A 17,291-nucleotide genomic window follows, 5' to 3' on the forward strand; every position below is an offset into this window, starting at 1 on the left:
CCCCATGCCACTCCTGGATGCGGCCAGCATGCCCCCACGGTCCCTGGGGGTAGGGTTTCTGTGCGCTGCTCCTGCCTGAAAGCACCATCCCCACAGCTCCCACTGGCCAGGAACAGGAGCTGTGGGGGCAATGCCTGCAGAGAGGCGCAGCACCTGGACTTGGAGCCACGTGCCTTCCACCCACCCCCCCAGAGGCCGCAGGGGTGCGTTGGCCCCTTCCAGGAGTGGCGTGGGGCGGGGGCAGGCAGGGAGCCTGCCTTAGCTTTGCTGTGCCGCCCGGCGGGAGGCCACACCCCAACCCTCAGCCCCATCTCAGAGCCAGCACCCCGTACCCCTTCCTGCACCCCATACCCCCTCCTTCATCCCCAAACCCTTGCCCTAGCCCTGACCCCCTTCCACAGCCAGCACCCTGAACACCATCCTGCACCTCAAACCCCCTCCTGCACCCCAACCCCCCCTGCCCCAGCCCTGACCCCTCTTCCAGGGCCAGCACCCTATACCCCCTCCTGTACCCCAACACTCTGCCCCAGCCCGGAGCCCTCTTCTGCTCCCAAATTCCCTCCCAGAGTTTGCACCCCTCACCCCTTCCTGCACCCCAACCCTCTGCCCCAGGCTCAACCTGGAGCCCTCTCCCACACTGTGAACTCCTTGGCCCCAACCCACAGCCCGCACCTCTTCCCGAATCCCAACCCCCTGCCCCAGCCCGCTGAAAGTGAGTGAGGGTGGGGGAGAATGAGCGACGGAGAGAGGGGGGATGGAGTGAGAGGGGTGAGGCTTTGGGAAAGGGGCGGGACTTCAGGGAAGTGGCAGAGTAGATCCTGGGTTGCCCTTAAATTCAAAAAGGTTGGAGACCACTGATGTATAGACAATTAAAATTTGTATATTATTTAGGACAAACATGTTTTTCTATATCTAGATTATAACAAAAAGGTCAGATGTGGATTTAACTCTCCATGTTTTATCATTAATTTACAATAAAATCCTAGCCATGATGATATCTAAAATAAATATCAATAAGCACTTTTTTTTGTAATCTCATAAAAGCAGAATATAAGTAAAAGCAGATGTTCCTTTTCATATTTCTAACATATCTGGAGTTTGGCAATTTATTTTTTGTAAGCAGCACTTACACAATAGAGCTAGCTGATTTTTGAAACTTCCAGATATAGGCCCTGAGATTCAGCAAGGTATGGAAGTACCTGCTTAAAACTTTAAGCTTGTAAGAAGTCCTACTAGTCACAGAATTCCAAATGTACAATATGGAATACACTGTAAATTATTCATTTTCTTATGCGGATTGTTTTACCTCAGGATCCAAGTTTCTGAAAACATACATTCTTGTTTTCTCCATCATAGCAAACAAGTCTGGATTATCTTTGGCCCATTTCATATCCCAGACATCTTTGCGCTCCAACTTTAGCTGCTCGCCAATGATTTGCTGTCCTGTACTGTCTGTTACCCGTGTATCCAAGTCAAAGAAAGTTAGAACTCCAGAAAGGTCTATGATAGCAAGACGACTAATAGAAAATGGTGGAGGGGGAGGTGAAAAGAAACAGCTGATTAGTACTATTCAAATCTGTAAATTTACAATCATTCTGCAACAGACAGAATAAACTAGATGCTGGAGGTCTGATTCTGATCTCTCAGTAATTTTACACCAGTGTAATTTCACTGGATTTCAATGCAGCTACACCAGATTTATACCAGTGTGAGAAAAGAGTAAGGCCACAGAGTGGAAAGAATGAAATAAAGAGAGACACAGTTCCTAATGGCAGACATTCATCTACACATGTAAGGCCTAATCCTGAAAGGTACTGAATGCATTCAAATACCATTCAATGTGTATTGGGGGCACCCACTACTTTACAGGGGCTCAGCAAATTGTAAAATCTAACCCTCCACAGCTGACTTCATGTTGCCATACCAGTAAGATGCACCATGTATTATGCCCAAACCCAAATGTCAGTCTTCACAGATAATTCATTTTCAAAAGTACTTTTAAAATTTCTTGTACTGAATTATTGCCACATTTTACAATAAACATTGACTAGCAAATATAATGAAATATTCCATTGCAGTAAAAAAGGTTCACACATCTCTGCATCACTGGAAATCAACATTTCTTAAAGTTTTTGACAAACTTTAAGAAATTATATTTTAACAGTATTTTAAACAATTGCAACGATTAACTGGATTATCCTTCAATATATTATCTTGACAATCCTAAAGAATTCCCTGTATAAGAAGCTTCACACTAGAAGATTAAAACACCAGTTTTGAAAAGGAAAGGTTCCAATGATAACTTCTGCATCTTTAACATAAAAAGAGTAAAATGAGCAAATCACCACATATCTGTCAATCACGTGCAAATAATTGCTATTAATCGTAATGGAGACTATGTATGTGCATCAGTGGGAGAAGAGAGCCAATCGGGATACAAAAATAAAAATATTAATGAAAAATCATATTATTAGTGAAATAAAAAACATTTGGCACCTAAATAGCACTTTTCATCCATGTATCTTCAAGTGCTTTACAAAGGGGAGTTAGAATTATTATCCCCATTTTGCGGAGAAGGAAATACAGAGAAATTAAGTAGTAGCACAAGGTCACAGAGGAAGCCAATGGAAAGCAAGTAATAGAAGCCAGGTTTCAAATGTCCTACCCACTGAACTATACTGTCTCCTAGATTAAATAATATATTTTAAACCCGTGAAATAAGTCCCAAGTAAGCCATCCCAATCAATTAGAATATTATTTCAAAATCAAGTGGCTGTGTTAGAACCAGACCTCTGACTTACCTGGAGTTGCAATTCAAAGACATTTGATAGGCCCGACAGTTCAGGACATACTTCTGAAGTAAGCCAACATTAGGAAGACTGTATCTCTGAATGGTGCCAGATTCACGCCCCTAGAAAAAAGGAGATTTTGCATGTTGAGGCAGCCTATATAACTTGCCTAATATTAAACTGTTTAGCAAACCTTTCTTTATATGCTGTCCTAAGACTTGTTGGATGAAGGACAAACCAGAAGAAACACAGAGAGGGAAGAGCAACACAATACTAAACAAAAAGACAGTTACTTTTTTTGGTAATTGGTGTTCTTCGAGATGTGTTGCTCATGTCCATTCCATTCTAGGTGTGTGTGCCCGCCACATGCACCGGTGCTGGAAGTTTTTCCCTCAGTGGTAGCCATAAGGGAACAGCTCTGGCACCCTCTGGAGTGGCATGCATGTATTGCAGTATAAGGGGTGCCGCTGGCTCCCCCCACCCTCAGTTCCTTCTTGCCGGGAACTCCGACAGTGGGGAAGGAGGATGGGGCATGTAATAGACATGAGCAACACATCTCAAAGAACATCAGTTATGAAAAAAGGTAACTGTCTTTTGTTCTTTGAGTGCTTGCTCACGTCCATTCCATTCTAGGTGTCTCCCAAGCAGTACCACCGAAGGCAGGTAGGAGTTCCTGGATGTGTAGACTGCAACACAGCCCTGCCGAACCCAGCTTCGTCTCTGGCCTGCTGGGTGATGGCATAATGTGTGGTAAACGTGTGCACTGAAGACAACGTCGCAGCCCTGCAGATGTCCTGGATAGGGACATGGGCTAGGAAGGCCACCGAGGACGCTTGTGTTCTGGTTGAGTGGGCTTCTACAATTGACAGCGGTTGGGCCTGAGTCAGCTCATAGCTGGTATGGATGCAAGAGGTGATCCAGTCTGAGATCCTCTGAAAGGACACCTTTCATTCTTTCCACTGTTGCTACGAAGAGCTGAGTCAATCTGCGGAACAGTTTGGTGTGCTCCAGATAGAAAGCCAGTGCACGTCCAACATCCAACGTGTGTAGTCACCTCTCCTCGCTAGAGGAGTGCGGCTTGGGGAAGAACACCGGGAGGAAGATGTCTTGATTGACGTGGAAGGAGGACACCACCTTGAGCAGAAAGGCTGGATGGGGCCGCAGTTGTACTTGTCTTTGTAAAAGACGATAGATGGTGGCTCCGACGTGAGGGCCCGCAGTTCGGAGACTCTCCGCACTGAGGTAATGGCCACCAGAAAAGCCACCTTTCACGAGAGATGAGAGAGGGAGCAGGAGGCCAAATGCTCAAAGGGTGGGCCGATGAGCCTTGAGAGGACCAGGTTGAGATCCCACGGGGGACCTGGGTCTCTGATCAGTGGGAAGAGCCTTTCCAGGTCCTTCAGGAACCTGACCATCATGTCATGAGAAAACACTGACTGACCTTAAATATGCGGGTGGAATGCCGATATGGTCGCCAAGTGGACCTTGATGGAGGAGAAAGCGAGGCCCTGATTCTTCAGCTGGAGCAGGATGGATTGGAGAGACGACTGGGTTGGACAGATACCCTGCTCCGCTGCCCAGCAGAATTGCTTCCATTTAGCTAGCTCTAGTTGAGGGCTTCTTACTTTCCAAGAGAATCTGCTGCACCTGACTGGAGCAGGCCCACTTCTCAGGGTTTAGCCATGCAGCAGACAAGCCATGAGGTGAAACGGGGCAAGGTTCGGGTGCAGGAGCCGACTGTGATCCTGGGACAGGAGACCCGGGCAGTGGCCAGGGCTAGTGTGGCAGATTTTTGTTACCAATTTGCTTGGGGTGTTAGGTGATTAGGCTGAGGCTGCAGGATTGTTAGGGGAGGCGATGAAGGAGCACACCAAGTAACTAAGTTTTAAAGCTTTAATAAGAGTGGTGAGTGTGGGGTGCTTTTTATGTTGCTTAGAGGAAGGAAAAAGTATTAGTGCCCATGCCCTAACCCCACTTTTATACTTATACATGCATGACCCAAGGCTGGCCACGCCTAGGTGTAATGTAAGGAAAAAAGGAGGAAGGGTGGATGAGAGTTTTGTTCTGTGCACAGGCTGTTTAGGGTTTGCTGTTGATTTTTGACGTGCTTTATTTTTTAGAAGGGTTTTAAGTTTTGGGTTTTTGGGGGGCATTTTGTTTAGGGACTTATGGTTTTTGTGCTTTTTGTACCAGTCAAAATCGGCTTTCTGTGGTGTCCTCAGGTTTCCCAAAACACACTGGCTTCAGGGACTCCTCGCTGGCCTTCACCATTTCACTTATTTTTGCAGCCCCTGCAGGTCTGTTTAGCTGAATCCTCCTTTGTCTCAGCTGATAGGGGTTGGAATTCAGGCCCCCGTCTTTCTTGGCAGGCAGCCGAGAGTCGGTTGTGTGCCGTGGCCTTGGGCTGGAGTCAGCATCTTATTTCCAGACCTAGCTGGAGCGTCGCATTAACCCGTTCTCTTCTTTCTTCCTCCCCCTTAGGCCTCTCACAACCTGCAAAGAAGTCTTCTTTTACTCCACACTTACATCTTTAACCCTCCCCAAAATTCTTTCCAGTGCATCTCAAAGCATTAGCAATATACAATGCTGGTGCTTACCCAGGGAACCGTATGGGGGGGGAGCAATTTTATTGTGACACTAGGTACCAGTGTTGGTGAGGCCATGCCGGGGCGACCATGGAGACATGAACCTTGTCCCTCTTGATCTTTAACAGAACTCTTCTGATAAGAGGGATTGGTGAGAAAGCATACAGCAGATCCCCCGCACATGATAGGAGGAACGCGTCTGAAAGGGTGCCCTCACCTAGACCCTGCCGGGAGCAGAAATGCCAACATTTCTTGTTCTGTTTGGTGGCGAACAGGTCCACTTGGGGAGCTCCCCACCTGTGGAAGATCATCCAGGTGACCTCGGGATGGAACTCCCACTTGTGGTGAGAGCAAAAGGACCTACTGAGGTGGTCTGCCAGAGTGTTGTGAACACCAGGGAGATGCGCTGCCTCCATGTGGATTCTGCGCTAGATACAGAAATCCCATAGACATATGGCTTCCTGACAAAGAGCAGACGACCATGCTTTCCCTTGTCTGTTCACATAGAACATGGAGGCCACGTTGTTTGTCAGGACTCGCACCGCTTGACCCAACAACTGGGGAAGGATTATCCTGCAAGCTAGGCGGATGGCCCTGAGCTCTTTGATGTTTATGTGCAGCGAACGCTCCTCCGGGGACAAATTCCCTGGGTCTGCATTGTCCCAAGATGTGCCCCCCATCTGAGGTCTGAGGCATCCGATATCAGCGAGACCTCAGGCCGAGGATTCACAAACGGCACTCCTGTCATCACCCCTTTTGGGTCGGACCACCACTTTAGGGAGGTGAGTACACTGCACGGGATCGCGACAACCTTGTCCAGGTGATCTCTGGATGGGGAGTAGGCCGTTACCAGCCACAGCTGGAGGGGCCACATTTTGAGCCTTGTGTTGCGGACCACATAGATGCATGCTGTCGTGTGGCCTAGAAGCCTGAGACAGACTCTGGCTGTAGTGATCAGGTGCACAAAGAGGTCAGCAATTAGCTTTGACATTGAGTCGAACCTGTCCTGCAGTAGAAATGCCCGGGCGTCAGTAAAGTCTAGCACCGTGCTGATGAACTCTAGCCTCTGGACCAGGACTAACGTTGACTTTTGCTCATTTATCAACAGGCTCAGAGCTCGGCATGAGTCCTGCAGCACTTTGACACTGCGCTGAACTTTAGACCTGGAGCGGCCTTTGACGAGCCAGTCGTCGAGGTACAGGTAGATCTGGATACCCCAATGTCTGAGGTAAGCGGCCACCACTGACATGCATTTGGTGAACACCCTTGGTGCTGCTGCAAGGCTGAAGGGAAGCATCATAAACTGGTAGTTAGTGGTCCCCACCAGGAAATACAGAAAACATCTGTGCCCTTGGAATATTGATATATGTAAATAGGCATCCTTCAAATCAAGGGCGACATACCAGTCTCCCGGATCCAGGGAAGGGATGATGGAGGCCAGGGAGACCATGCAAAACTTCAACTTGTTGAGATATCTATTGAGATCCCGCAGGTCCAGAATGGGGTGGAGACCGCCTTTGGCCTTTGGAATGAGAAAATACTGGGAATGGAAGCCCTTTCCCCTTCGATGCGCAGGGACTTCCTCCACAGCCCCAACTTGTAGAAGGGCCTGTACCTCCTGTCCGAGCAGCTGCTCGTGAGTAGGTCCCTGAAGAGGGACGGGGAAGGGAGGTGGGAGGGAGTGGTAGAAATAAACTGCAGGGTGTACCCCACTGCCACAGTGCTGATGATCCACCAGTCCACAGTAATTGCAGCCCAAGCAGGGAGGAAAAAAGAACCACTTAAGCAACTATTTACACACTATGCAGAAGAAAACCACTGGGTAATGCAATGCTTGCCGAGGCAAGGAGCAGTTCCAGCACTGTCACTGGCGGTAAGGAGGAACTGAGGGATGGGAGAAGCTGGCAGCACCCCTTATACCACGGCATATGTGTGCCATTCCAGAGGGCGCCAGAGCCAGTCCCCTACAGATACCACTGAGGGGAAAACTTCTGGCACCGGTGCATGTGGCGAGCACACACACCTAGAATGGAATGGACAAGAGCAAGCACTCGAAGAACCTCTGAATTCTGCTGTGTGTGTCACTCCAATCACCTCCAAAACATAATCAGTCACAATTATTTTCCTCACCCAATCATACCACATCACTCCCTTCTTTGAATTGCTCCAATGGCTTCCTCTTGCTCACAGTATGAAGTTTAATCCCTCGTCCTCATCTTCAAGTTGCCACACAATTCATTCTTGGCATACATATCTGATCTTGTCTCTTATGTACTTCCCTTCGTCTTTTATCACCCCCACCAACCTCAATGACCTTTTCATTTTCTTCTCCCACTCTATCTAGCCTTCACACCTTCTTTATGCCTTGAACAAACTTCCAAACCCAGCATGCTGGACTCCTACACTTTCCTCAAATCCCTCTTAAAGACCCACCTCTTTTGTGAGGTCAATAAAGGGAAATAATACATCAGAATAAGAATATGGAAAAATATCTAGAATAATTCCTTCTTTTTCCCCCTCCACTCTCACAAGACTCATCTCTCTCTGTGTCTGTCTTCTGGATTATAAAACCAGTGGGCACAGACTCTCTTGAAGTTTGTCTTGTACAGTACCAACCACATTGTTGAGACTTAAATAAAACAATAATAATATTAATATCTATAACTTGGAAGATTATAATATATAAAATATATAAATGTGGTACACCTCTACCCCGATATAACGTGACCCGATATAACACGAATTCGGATATAACGCGGTAAAGCAGCACTCCGGGGGAGAGGGGGGGAGCTGCGTGCTCCAGCAGATCAAAGCAAAATTTGATATAACTTGGTTTCACCTATAACACGGTAAGATTTTTTGGCTCCTGAGGACAGCGTTATATCGGGGTAGAGGTGTATTACCTACAGTCTTATATAAAACTACAAACATGTGTAAATAGGTTCACTTTTAACTTAAATACCCAAAGACTCAGGGTCTGGAAAAGACTTCCTGGGACATGGAGTCCATCCCTCATCCCAAGTGCACAAAAACACCACAATAAATACTAAGGCTTTCTATAGCCTATACCCTATGCCTTTCTCTTAACCCATCTTTAGTGATTATTATGAGACAGACTCTTTGGAAAACAATATAATACTTCATTTTCCTTTGCCAATGCTCACGTACTACTTTTGTAAGTAGATGACAAAAGATCTAGAGCATCATATGAATAGCTCCTTAAGACAAAGGCTGATTGTCCAAAGTGAAAACTATCCTAGCACGAATGAGCCCATTCTCATAGAAGTCTTGGATCCAATACAGAAGACACTGAAAAGGTCAAATCAAGACACACTAATCCACCATGAGATTTTTTTCCAGCGTCCAGTGACACTTCAGTTTTGAAAAGTTTAAAGACAAAAATATAGGGCCACATTTTTAGCCAGACTCAACCCAGCCTTCAGTCTTGCACTTGTAGTGAAGTATTTGCACATACAAATGCAAAATTACAAGTACACCTCTACTCCAATATAACGTGACCCAATATAACACGAATTCGGATATAACGTGGTAAAGCAGTGCTTTACCAGGGGGAGGGGGGCTGTGCACTCTGGCGGATCAAAGCAAGTTCGATATAATGTGGTTTCACCTATAACGCAGCAAGATTTTTTGGCTCCCAAGGACAGCGTTATATTGGGGTAGAGGTGTACAACATGAGATGCTACTTTCTGAAAATTTGTCCATTTGTTTTAAAAAAAATTTCAAAAGATAACTTGAGCCTCTGCATTCCAGCATAGTTTATATATAAAATATTGTTTTATTTATGTTATACCTTGTGAGGCTGAACAAAATGGTAAATTTGAGCTCAGTGCCTATTTTTTTAAAAAAAGCCAAAACATCACCATTTTGCCAGTCTGTCAATGTATAAATATATCATAATATTGTATACACAATTCTATTGGGGTGCATAGGCTCATTTGCATTTGGCAATGAATCTGCATGTTTTTTCAATGCTGTGCATACATGCTTGAAGAATAGCTGGTGGGAAGAGTGAGAAGACATCTGTTCTTTACACGGTATAAAACACATGCATGTGAGAAAGAGTGTGTTCAATGTCCCTTCAAAGTCACATGTGTATTACGTACAATGTGTCGGTGATGTCAAATTCACTCTACGGTGAGGCCAAAGAATACTTTTCATTTCTGGTTCACAAGCCAGGTTTACAAAATTAGAGCTAAACTTGCTGCCTTTCCTCATCTGCATAGCCTCAATATAAATCAATGCCACTACAGTATTCATTTGAGTAATGCAAGGAGGATTTGATCATGGGATAGTAACTCAGTTCAGAAGAAGTTTCAGATGTTTGAATACTTATTCAAACCCTTGTGAAGGTTTCTTCCAAATTTACTTGTGACTGCCCAAGGTCAGCTTATTTAAACTATGCCACTTACCACAATTAGAGTCTTATCAGATGCGGTTATTGCACAGATTGGATCCCTTGTTCCCTGAAAGCATATAAATACCACCAGAACACCAGTTTTAATCACCTCAGTAAGAATTCATTGTCAAAGAACAGTAGCAGAGCAACAATACAATTAACTGAAAACTAGAAGACCAAAAGCTGGGAATGGACTTAGGTTTTTGCCACTGAGGAAAGGCAAAATGTATCAGAGATACTCTCTGGAAAGGGCTTGGTACAGATCAACTATTTAAATGTATTTCAAACTACCAGGAAGATTTTCAGTTTACCTGGAATTAATTTACTGCCTTCATGAAAGGCTGTTCTTACTCGAAACATCCCTTAAACAGTATAATAAAAAAAATTATGGGGGAGGTTCTCCCATGTGTAGTCCTATTTGAAGGATTCATACAAAAATCTTGGTAGGAGACAATACAGCTGGAAGTAGTATTATCTCCCTGTGATACTATTTCCTGCAACATCCTGAATGAACTTTATTAAATTAAGTTTAACATCTTTGAAGTTCACTGTATTAAAACTGCAAACATTTATGTGCTATTGTGAGATTGTATGGAACTTCTTTAGCAGGAAGGCAAGATTAATGCAATCTCTTGAAGGAAATTCTTGACCAAAGATCCTTGAACTGTATAAAGAGTGAACTAAACATGTTATGAGCTTGCTTGTTCTGAATTGAAGATGTGATAAACTTTTGACCACTAAGAAATCACGCTGGGTGGGGGATGGAAGGACTGCATCCTGACAGAACAATGTTAGGGTTGAGGTTAATTCTGGTAAGCTAATTAGCATGCATGTCGGTTCTTTATTGTTTTTAATATGTTTTTGCTGTAATGCTTTTTACCTTAAGAGTCAAGTAGGCTTGCAGAGGAAGTGCTGTGTGATAGCTTATATCTGTACTAATTACACTTGTTAACCACCTCTGAAGAGAAAGCAAGCAGGTGTCCTTGGGCAACCCATCTGTGCTGGGAAATACACAATGACAGCAGGGAACTGTGCAGCCTGGAAATATCCCAGTCATAAGGGAGAGAGATGTGTGTTTCCACCCAGAAAGGCAATGGCTGGGGAGATGGAAGATGAGAGTGGGTGCCCTTACTGGGCCACTGAGGGGACATACAGGTGCATTTGCACTGAACTGTGACACACTCCCTGGGTTCCCTCCATTGCTACTGAGCAACTGAAGGAAGACCAAGCCAATGGCAGTGAGACTCCCTTCCCCTGTGTTTTGATATGTCTAAACTGGACACAATTCTTACGTTCATCAACGCTGTGTAGGTTATAGCCTATGTTTAAATATATGTTGGGTAAGAGGGGAGGCAGGGGATAAGCAGGGCAGTGTCCATCACCACACAGGAGACCTGAGATTCACTCCATGGCCCCAAGTCCCTCCCACCAAAATCATAATTCCAGGAAGTTCTACAAGGTTTGTTTTCTCTTAAATTTTTTTTTACACCTTCCCCTTAAGAGTTTTCCCCCATAGGAGGCAGTGAGTTGGTCCTTTTATCCTTTGTTTTGGTCACAGAATGCTGACTTATGAAACTAGTATGAGCTGTTGTTCTAGCTTAACAATTAGACTGCTCTATTTTCATGCTACACTGAGGTACAGAAAACATACTTAGTTTTAATAACATAAAATGTATTGCATTACTTCAGTAGTTAGTATTTGGTTATTTCACATTACACGGTCTTGTAATATTATTTATGGAGCACTGAAGGTGCCTTTATTTGTATTTCAAAGTGTCTCATTTACTGTTCATTCAGGATAGTAGTATTGAGCTTCACTACTTACTCCTCTGCTCTGGAAGCAGAGCTTTCCATTCAATGCGCTATGGCAAAGAGGCTCTCACTGTACCATATTCATTTAATAAATAAAACTATTTCCAAAATTCAGATTCTCCAGTCTACTTGAAATTCTCATTAGTGTCTGAACTGTACATGACATCTCTATAAAGAGAACACTCTCCCCGTTTTACAAATTCCTGTGATTTTGCCCTATCAGAAAAAAGCAGCATTTCGGTGTTTTATTTGTAAGTCAATAAATAATATTTCTCTTTTATTTAAAACACAGCTGCCTTCAATTTAAAATATTTTAAAATGTGTGTTGCTTTGCTTTAATAAGAGACAAATCTCAGCTATTTTACTTCTTCATGTCAATTCAAAATTTCATCTGTATTCTGTATTTGGTCTACTAAGTAACTTTACCTGTCTTCCTTTATAACTGCTTTCCCCTGCAGTCTAAGAAGCCACAGGTGAACTGTTCTGGCAGTTAGGGATCAATAGTAGGAAAGTGCATCTTGCCTACTGTAAATCTACAAGAAAGCAGCTCAGAGGGGGTTACCAAGCAGATACAGGGTTCCGCTTATCTGGGAAGAAACTATCAAGCATCACTCGTAAACAGTGATGCTTATTATGACCTTAAACTATGTGAAATGTAGTAGTAATAGTACTAATAACAGCTCCCAAATTTACAGAATAAGATGACACAGTCCCTGATCTGAACAGCCTACAACTGTAGTTTTAGACATGATGAAACACGTAAGGGTAATAAAAGGTGAAAGAGGGAGAACAGGGACGAAGAAGAACACAAACACTATACAAAAATATCAAGGTTATTCAGCGTAAGCACTTGTAGATCTTGATAGCGCAGTTAAAAGAGCAGCTGGCAAATTTTTGAATTATTGATGTCTCATGGGCATTGTGTTTGTTTTCGATCTTTCTAACTCTCTAGGGCAGGCACCATGCCTTTTCTATGTTCTGTAGAATGCATAGTACTGTATAAACATATGATGATAATAAGCAGTAGAAAGAGAGGAATAACGCATGTGCAGGAAGTGGGAATACAAGGAAGTATAAACAAAATGGCCACATACATTTTAAAAAGCATTAATCTGAACAGAGTAATGCTCACAATTATTAAGTAAGCAATGACAGTATAATATACTGGTTAAAAGGGTCACTTACTTGAATGGCCTTGCTATAATCAAGCCCTCCATCTGCAGCTCCAGAAGGGATATCATCAATGTGATAAATCCTATACAAAAGAGTAGGGTTTCAAAGGAGAAGAGATCAGTTGGGTGAAAAACAAGTATCTGCAATCTTGAAAAAAGTTCATCAATTTGCGGAAAGATGAAAAGTAAGCCAGTTTTTAAGCTCTGGCAGTGCTTTTTAAAAGAGACAAGGTGGATGAGGTAATATCTTTTAGCCCTGGTCTACACTACGAGTTTAGGTCAAATTTAGCAGCGTTAGATCGATTTAACCCTGCATCCGTCCACACGACGAAGCCGTTATTTTTGACTTAAAGGCCTGTTAAAATCGATTTCAAAACTCTTCCCCCGACGAGGGGATTATCGCTGAAATCAACCTTGCTAGGTCAAATTTGGGATAGTGTGTTTGCAATTCAACGGTATTGGCCTCCAGGAGCTATCCCAGAGTGCTCCATTGTGACCGCTCAGGACAGCACTCTCAACTCAGATGCACTGGCCAGGTAGACCGGAAAAGGCCCGCAAACTTTTGAATCTCATTTCCTGTTTGGCCAGCATGGCGATCTGCAGGTGAGTGCAGATCTCATCAGCAGAGGTGACCATGATGGGGTCCCAGAATCGCAAAAGAACTCCAGCATGGACCGAACGGGAGGTATGGGATCTGATCGCTGTATGGGGAGACGAATCCATTCCAAAAGATGAAATGCCCAAACATTTGAAAAAATCTTAAAGGGCATGAAGGACAGAGGTTATAACAGGGACCCGCAGCAGTGCCGCATGAAACTTAAGGAGCTGAGGCAAGCCTACCAAAAAACCAGAGAGGCAAACGGCCACTCCGGGTCAGAGCCCCCAGACATGTTGCTTCTATGACGAGCTGCATGCCATTCTAGGTGGTGCAGCCACCACTACCCCACCCCTGTGCTTTGACTCCATCAATGGAGCAGCACGCAATGGGGATGCGGGTTTTGGGGATGAGGAAGATGAGGAGGAGGACGTTGAAGACAACTCACAGCAAGGAAGCGGAGAAACCATTTTCCCCTACAGCCAGGAACTGTTCCTCACCCTGGACCTGAAGTCAGTACCCCCTGAACTCAGCCAAGGCTTCCCGGACCCGCCAGGTGGAGAAGGGACCTCTGGTGAGTGTACCTTTGTAAATATTATACATAGTTTAAAAGCAAGTGTGTTTAATGATTAATTTGCCCTGGTATTCGCGGCCAGTACAGCTACTGGAAAAGTCTGTTAATGTGTCTGGGGATGGCGCAGAAATCCTCCAGGGACATCTCCATAAAGCTCTCCTGGATGTACTCCCAAAGCTTTTGCAAAAGGTTTCTGGGGAGGGCAGCCTTATTCCGTCCTCCATGGTAGGACACTTTACCACGCCAGGCCAGCAGCACGTAGTCTGGAATCACTGCATAACAAAGCATGGCAGCGTATGGTCCCGGTGTTTGCTGGCATTCAAACAGCATCCATTCTTTATCTCTCTGTGTTATCCTCAGGAGAGTGATATCATTCCTGGTCACCTGGTTGAAATAGGATGATTTTATTAAGGGGAAATTCAAAGGTGCCTGTTCCTGCTGGGCTGTTTGCCTGTGGCTGAACAGAAATGTTCCCCGCTGTTAGCCACATGGTAGGGGGAGTGGTGAAGCGATCATCCCAGAGAATTGTGTGTGTGGGGAAGGGTAGTTGGGTTTGTGCTGCACGATAACCTGAAAACTGCAGCCCCTCCTCCTTTTAAATGGCCAACCCATTTTAAATGGCCAACCCAATGGCTGCTTGGTATGGGAAATGAGGGCGCTGCTGTTTGAAACCATTCCCACATTATGAAGGTTAAAGAAGCCAAAAGGCTGTGTCTTACCATGGCTGCCTGCAAGCCAAATTCTGTTGCCCGGCCCTGCGTGAAAGATCTCTCACACCAAACCGGCATACCCTCAATAAGTGGCAAAATGTGACCTTGTACCGAAAGCACATGTGCTATGTAATGTTAACAGCAAGGTTTACCATGAAAGAGTCTACCCATTGTTCTCTAAAATGTGTCTTTTTAACTACCACTCTCCCTTTTTTTTCCTCCACCCGCTGCAAATCTTTCAACGCTCACACTATCTTCTCCTTCCCAGAAGCTAGTGAAGATTAGAAGGCGAAAAAAAACACACTCGGGATGAAATGTTCTCTGAGCTCATGCAGTCCCGCCGCACTAAAAGAGCCCAGCAGAATGCGTGGAGGCAGACAATGTCAGAGTCCAGGAAAGCACAATATGAATGCGAGGACAGGTGGCAGGCTGAAGATAATAAGTGGCGGGCTGAAGAGGATAGGTGGCATCAGCTTGGTGACAGAAGGCAACAGGCAATGCTGAGGCTACTGGAGGAACAAACTGATATGCTCCGGTGCATGGTTGAGGTTCAGGAAAGGCAGCTTGAGCACAGACCACCACTACAGCTCCTGTGTAACCAACTGCCCTCCTCCCCAAGTTCCATAGCCTCCTCACCCAGACGCCCAAGAACACGGTGGGGGGGCCTCTGGGCACCCAACCACTCCACCCCAGAGGACTGCCCAAGCAACAGAAAGCTGGCATTCAATAAGTTTTAAAGTGCAGTGTGGCCTTGTCCTTCCCTCCTCCCGCACACCCACCAGGTGCTTCCCTCCTTCCCCACCCCTCCCGGGCTTCCTTGGCAGTTATCCCCTATTTGTGTGATGAATTAATAAAGAATGCATGAATATGAAGCAACAATGACTTTCTTGCCTCTGCAAGCGGTGATCGAAGGAGGGGTGGGGGGTGGTTAGCTTACAGGGAAGTAGAGTGAACCAAGGCGGGGTGGGGGTGGGGGGTTTCCATCAAGGAGAAACAAACAGAACTTTCACACCATAGCCTGGCCAGTCATGAAACTGGTTTTCAAAGCTTCTCTGATGTGCACAGTGCCCTCCTGTACTCTGCTAACCACCCTGGGGTCTGGCTGCATGTAATCAGCGGCCAGGAGATTTGCCTCAACCCCCACCCTGCCATAAACATCTCCCCCTTACTGTCACAGATATTGTGGAGCACACAGCAAGCGGTAATAACAATGGGACTATTGGTTTAGCTGAGGTCTATCTGAGTCAGTAAACTGCGCCAGTGCACTTTTAAACGTCCAAATGCACATTCTACCACCATTCTGCACTTGCTCAGCCTATAGTTGAACAGCTCCTGACTACTGTCCAGGCTGCCTGTGTACGGCTTCATGAGACATGGCATTAAGGGGTAGGCTGGGTCCCCAAGGATAACTGTAGGCATTTTAACATCCCAAATGGTTATTTCCTCGTCAGGGAAGAAAGTCCCTTGCTGCAGCTTTTGAAACAGACCAGAGTTCCTGAAGATGTGAGCGTCATGTACCTTTCCTGGCCATCCCACGTTGATGCTGGTGAAAAATCCCGTGTGATCCACCAGTGCTTGCAGCACCATTGAAAAGTACCCCTTGCAGTTTATGTACTCACTGGCTTGGTGCTCCGGTGCCAAGATAAGGATATGGGTTCTGTCTGTCTATCGCCCCACCACAGTTAGGGAATCCCATTGCAGCAAAGCCATTCACTATGACCTGCACATTTCCCAGAGTCACTACCCTTGATATCATCAGCTCTTTGATTGCGTTGGCTACTTGGATCACAGCAGCCCCCACAGTAGATTTGCCCACTCCAAACTGATGCCCAACTGACCGGTAGCTGTCTGGCGTTGCAAGCTTCCAGAGGGCTATCGCCACTCGCTTCTCAACCGTGAGGGCTGCTCTCATCTTGGTATTCTTGTGCTTCAGGGCAGGGGAAAGCAAGTCACAAAGTTCCATGAAAGTGCCTTTACTCATGCGAAAGTTTTGCAGCCACTGGAAATCGTCCCAGACATGCAACACTATGTGGTCCCACCAGTCTGTGCTTGTTTCCTGGGCCCAGAATTGGCATTCCACAGGATGAACCTGCCCCATTACCAAGATGTCCACATTGCCGGGGCCCGTTCTTTAAGAGAAGTCTGTGTCCATGTCCTCAACACTCTCGTCACCGCGCTGCCGTTGCCTCCTCGCCTGGTTCTCATTTTGTAGGTTCCAGTTCTGCATATATTGCAGGATAATACATGTGGTGTTTACAGTGCTCAGAATTGCGGCGGTGATCTGAGCGGGCTCCATGCTTGCCATGCTATGGTGTCTGCGCAGAAAAAAGGCGCGAAAAGATTGTCTGCTGTTGCGAGGGGCGACTGACGACATGGCTTACAGGGTTGTCACACAGAATGGCCCCCTCAAGGATTGAACTCACAACCCTGGGTTTAGCAGGCCAATGCTCAAACCACTGAGCTATCCCTCCCTCCACTATTCACAGAGGGAGGGGGGAGCAAATGAATACAAATGAATACAAAACAAATCTGGTCTCTTTATTGTTTTAATCCACTCCATCTCTCTTATACAACTTAGGCTGGCAGCAGACAGTGCAGTACGACTGCTAGCCATCATCGTCTCCTGGCTGCTCTCCA

At 45.6% G+C, this 17,291-nt stretch overlaps 1 protein-coding gene across 2 annotated transcripts in view; it reads right to left on the reverse strand.

Moving 5' to 3' along the window:
• WDR35 (WD repeat domain 35) overlaps positions 1-17,291 on the reverse strand; it is an 82,607-nt gene that overhangs the window by 22,506 nt on the left and 42,810 nt on the right. For both annotated transcript variants that reach the window (XM_039531150.1, XM_039531151.1), the window contains 4 exons: positions 12,789-12,858; positions 9,805-9,858; positions 2,802-2,911; positions 1,307-1,517 (listed from right to left, as the gene is read on the reverse strand). In XM_039531150.1, the coding sequence (XP_039387084.1) occupies positions 1,307-1,517; positions 2,802-2,911; positions 9,805-9,858; positions 12,789-12,858 (445 nt within the window). The remainder of the gene's footprint in view (positions 1-1,306; positions 1,518-2,801; positions 2,912-9,804; positions 9,859-12,788; positions 12,859-17,291) is intronic.

This window comes from Mauremys reevesii, linkage group 3 (assembly GCF_016161935.1).
Source record: "Mauremys reevesii isolate NIE-2019 linkage group 3, ASM1616193v1, whole genome shotgun sequence".
Lineage (NCBI taxonomy): Eukaryota > Metazoa > Chordata > Testudines > Geoemydidae > Mauremys > Mauremys reevesii.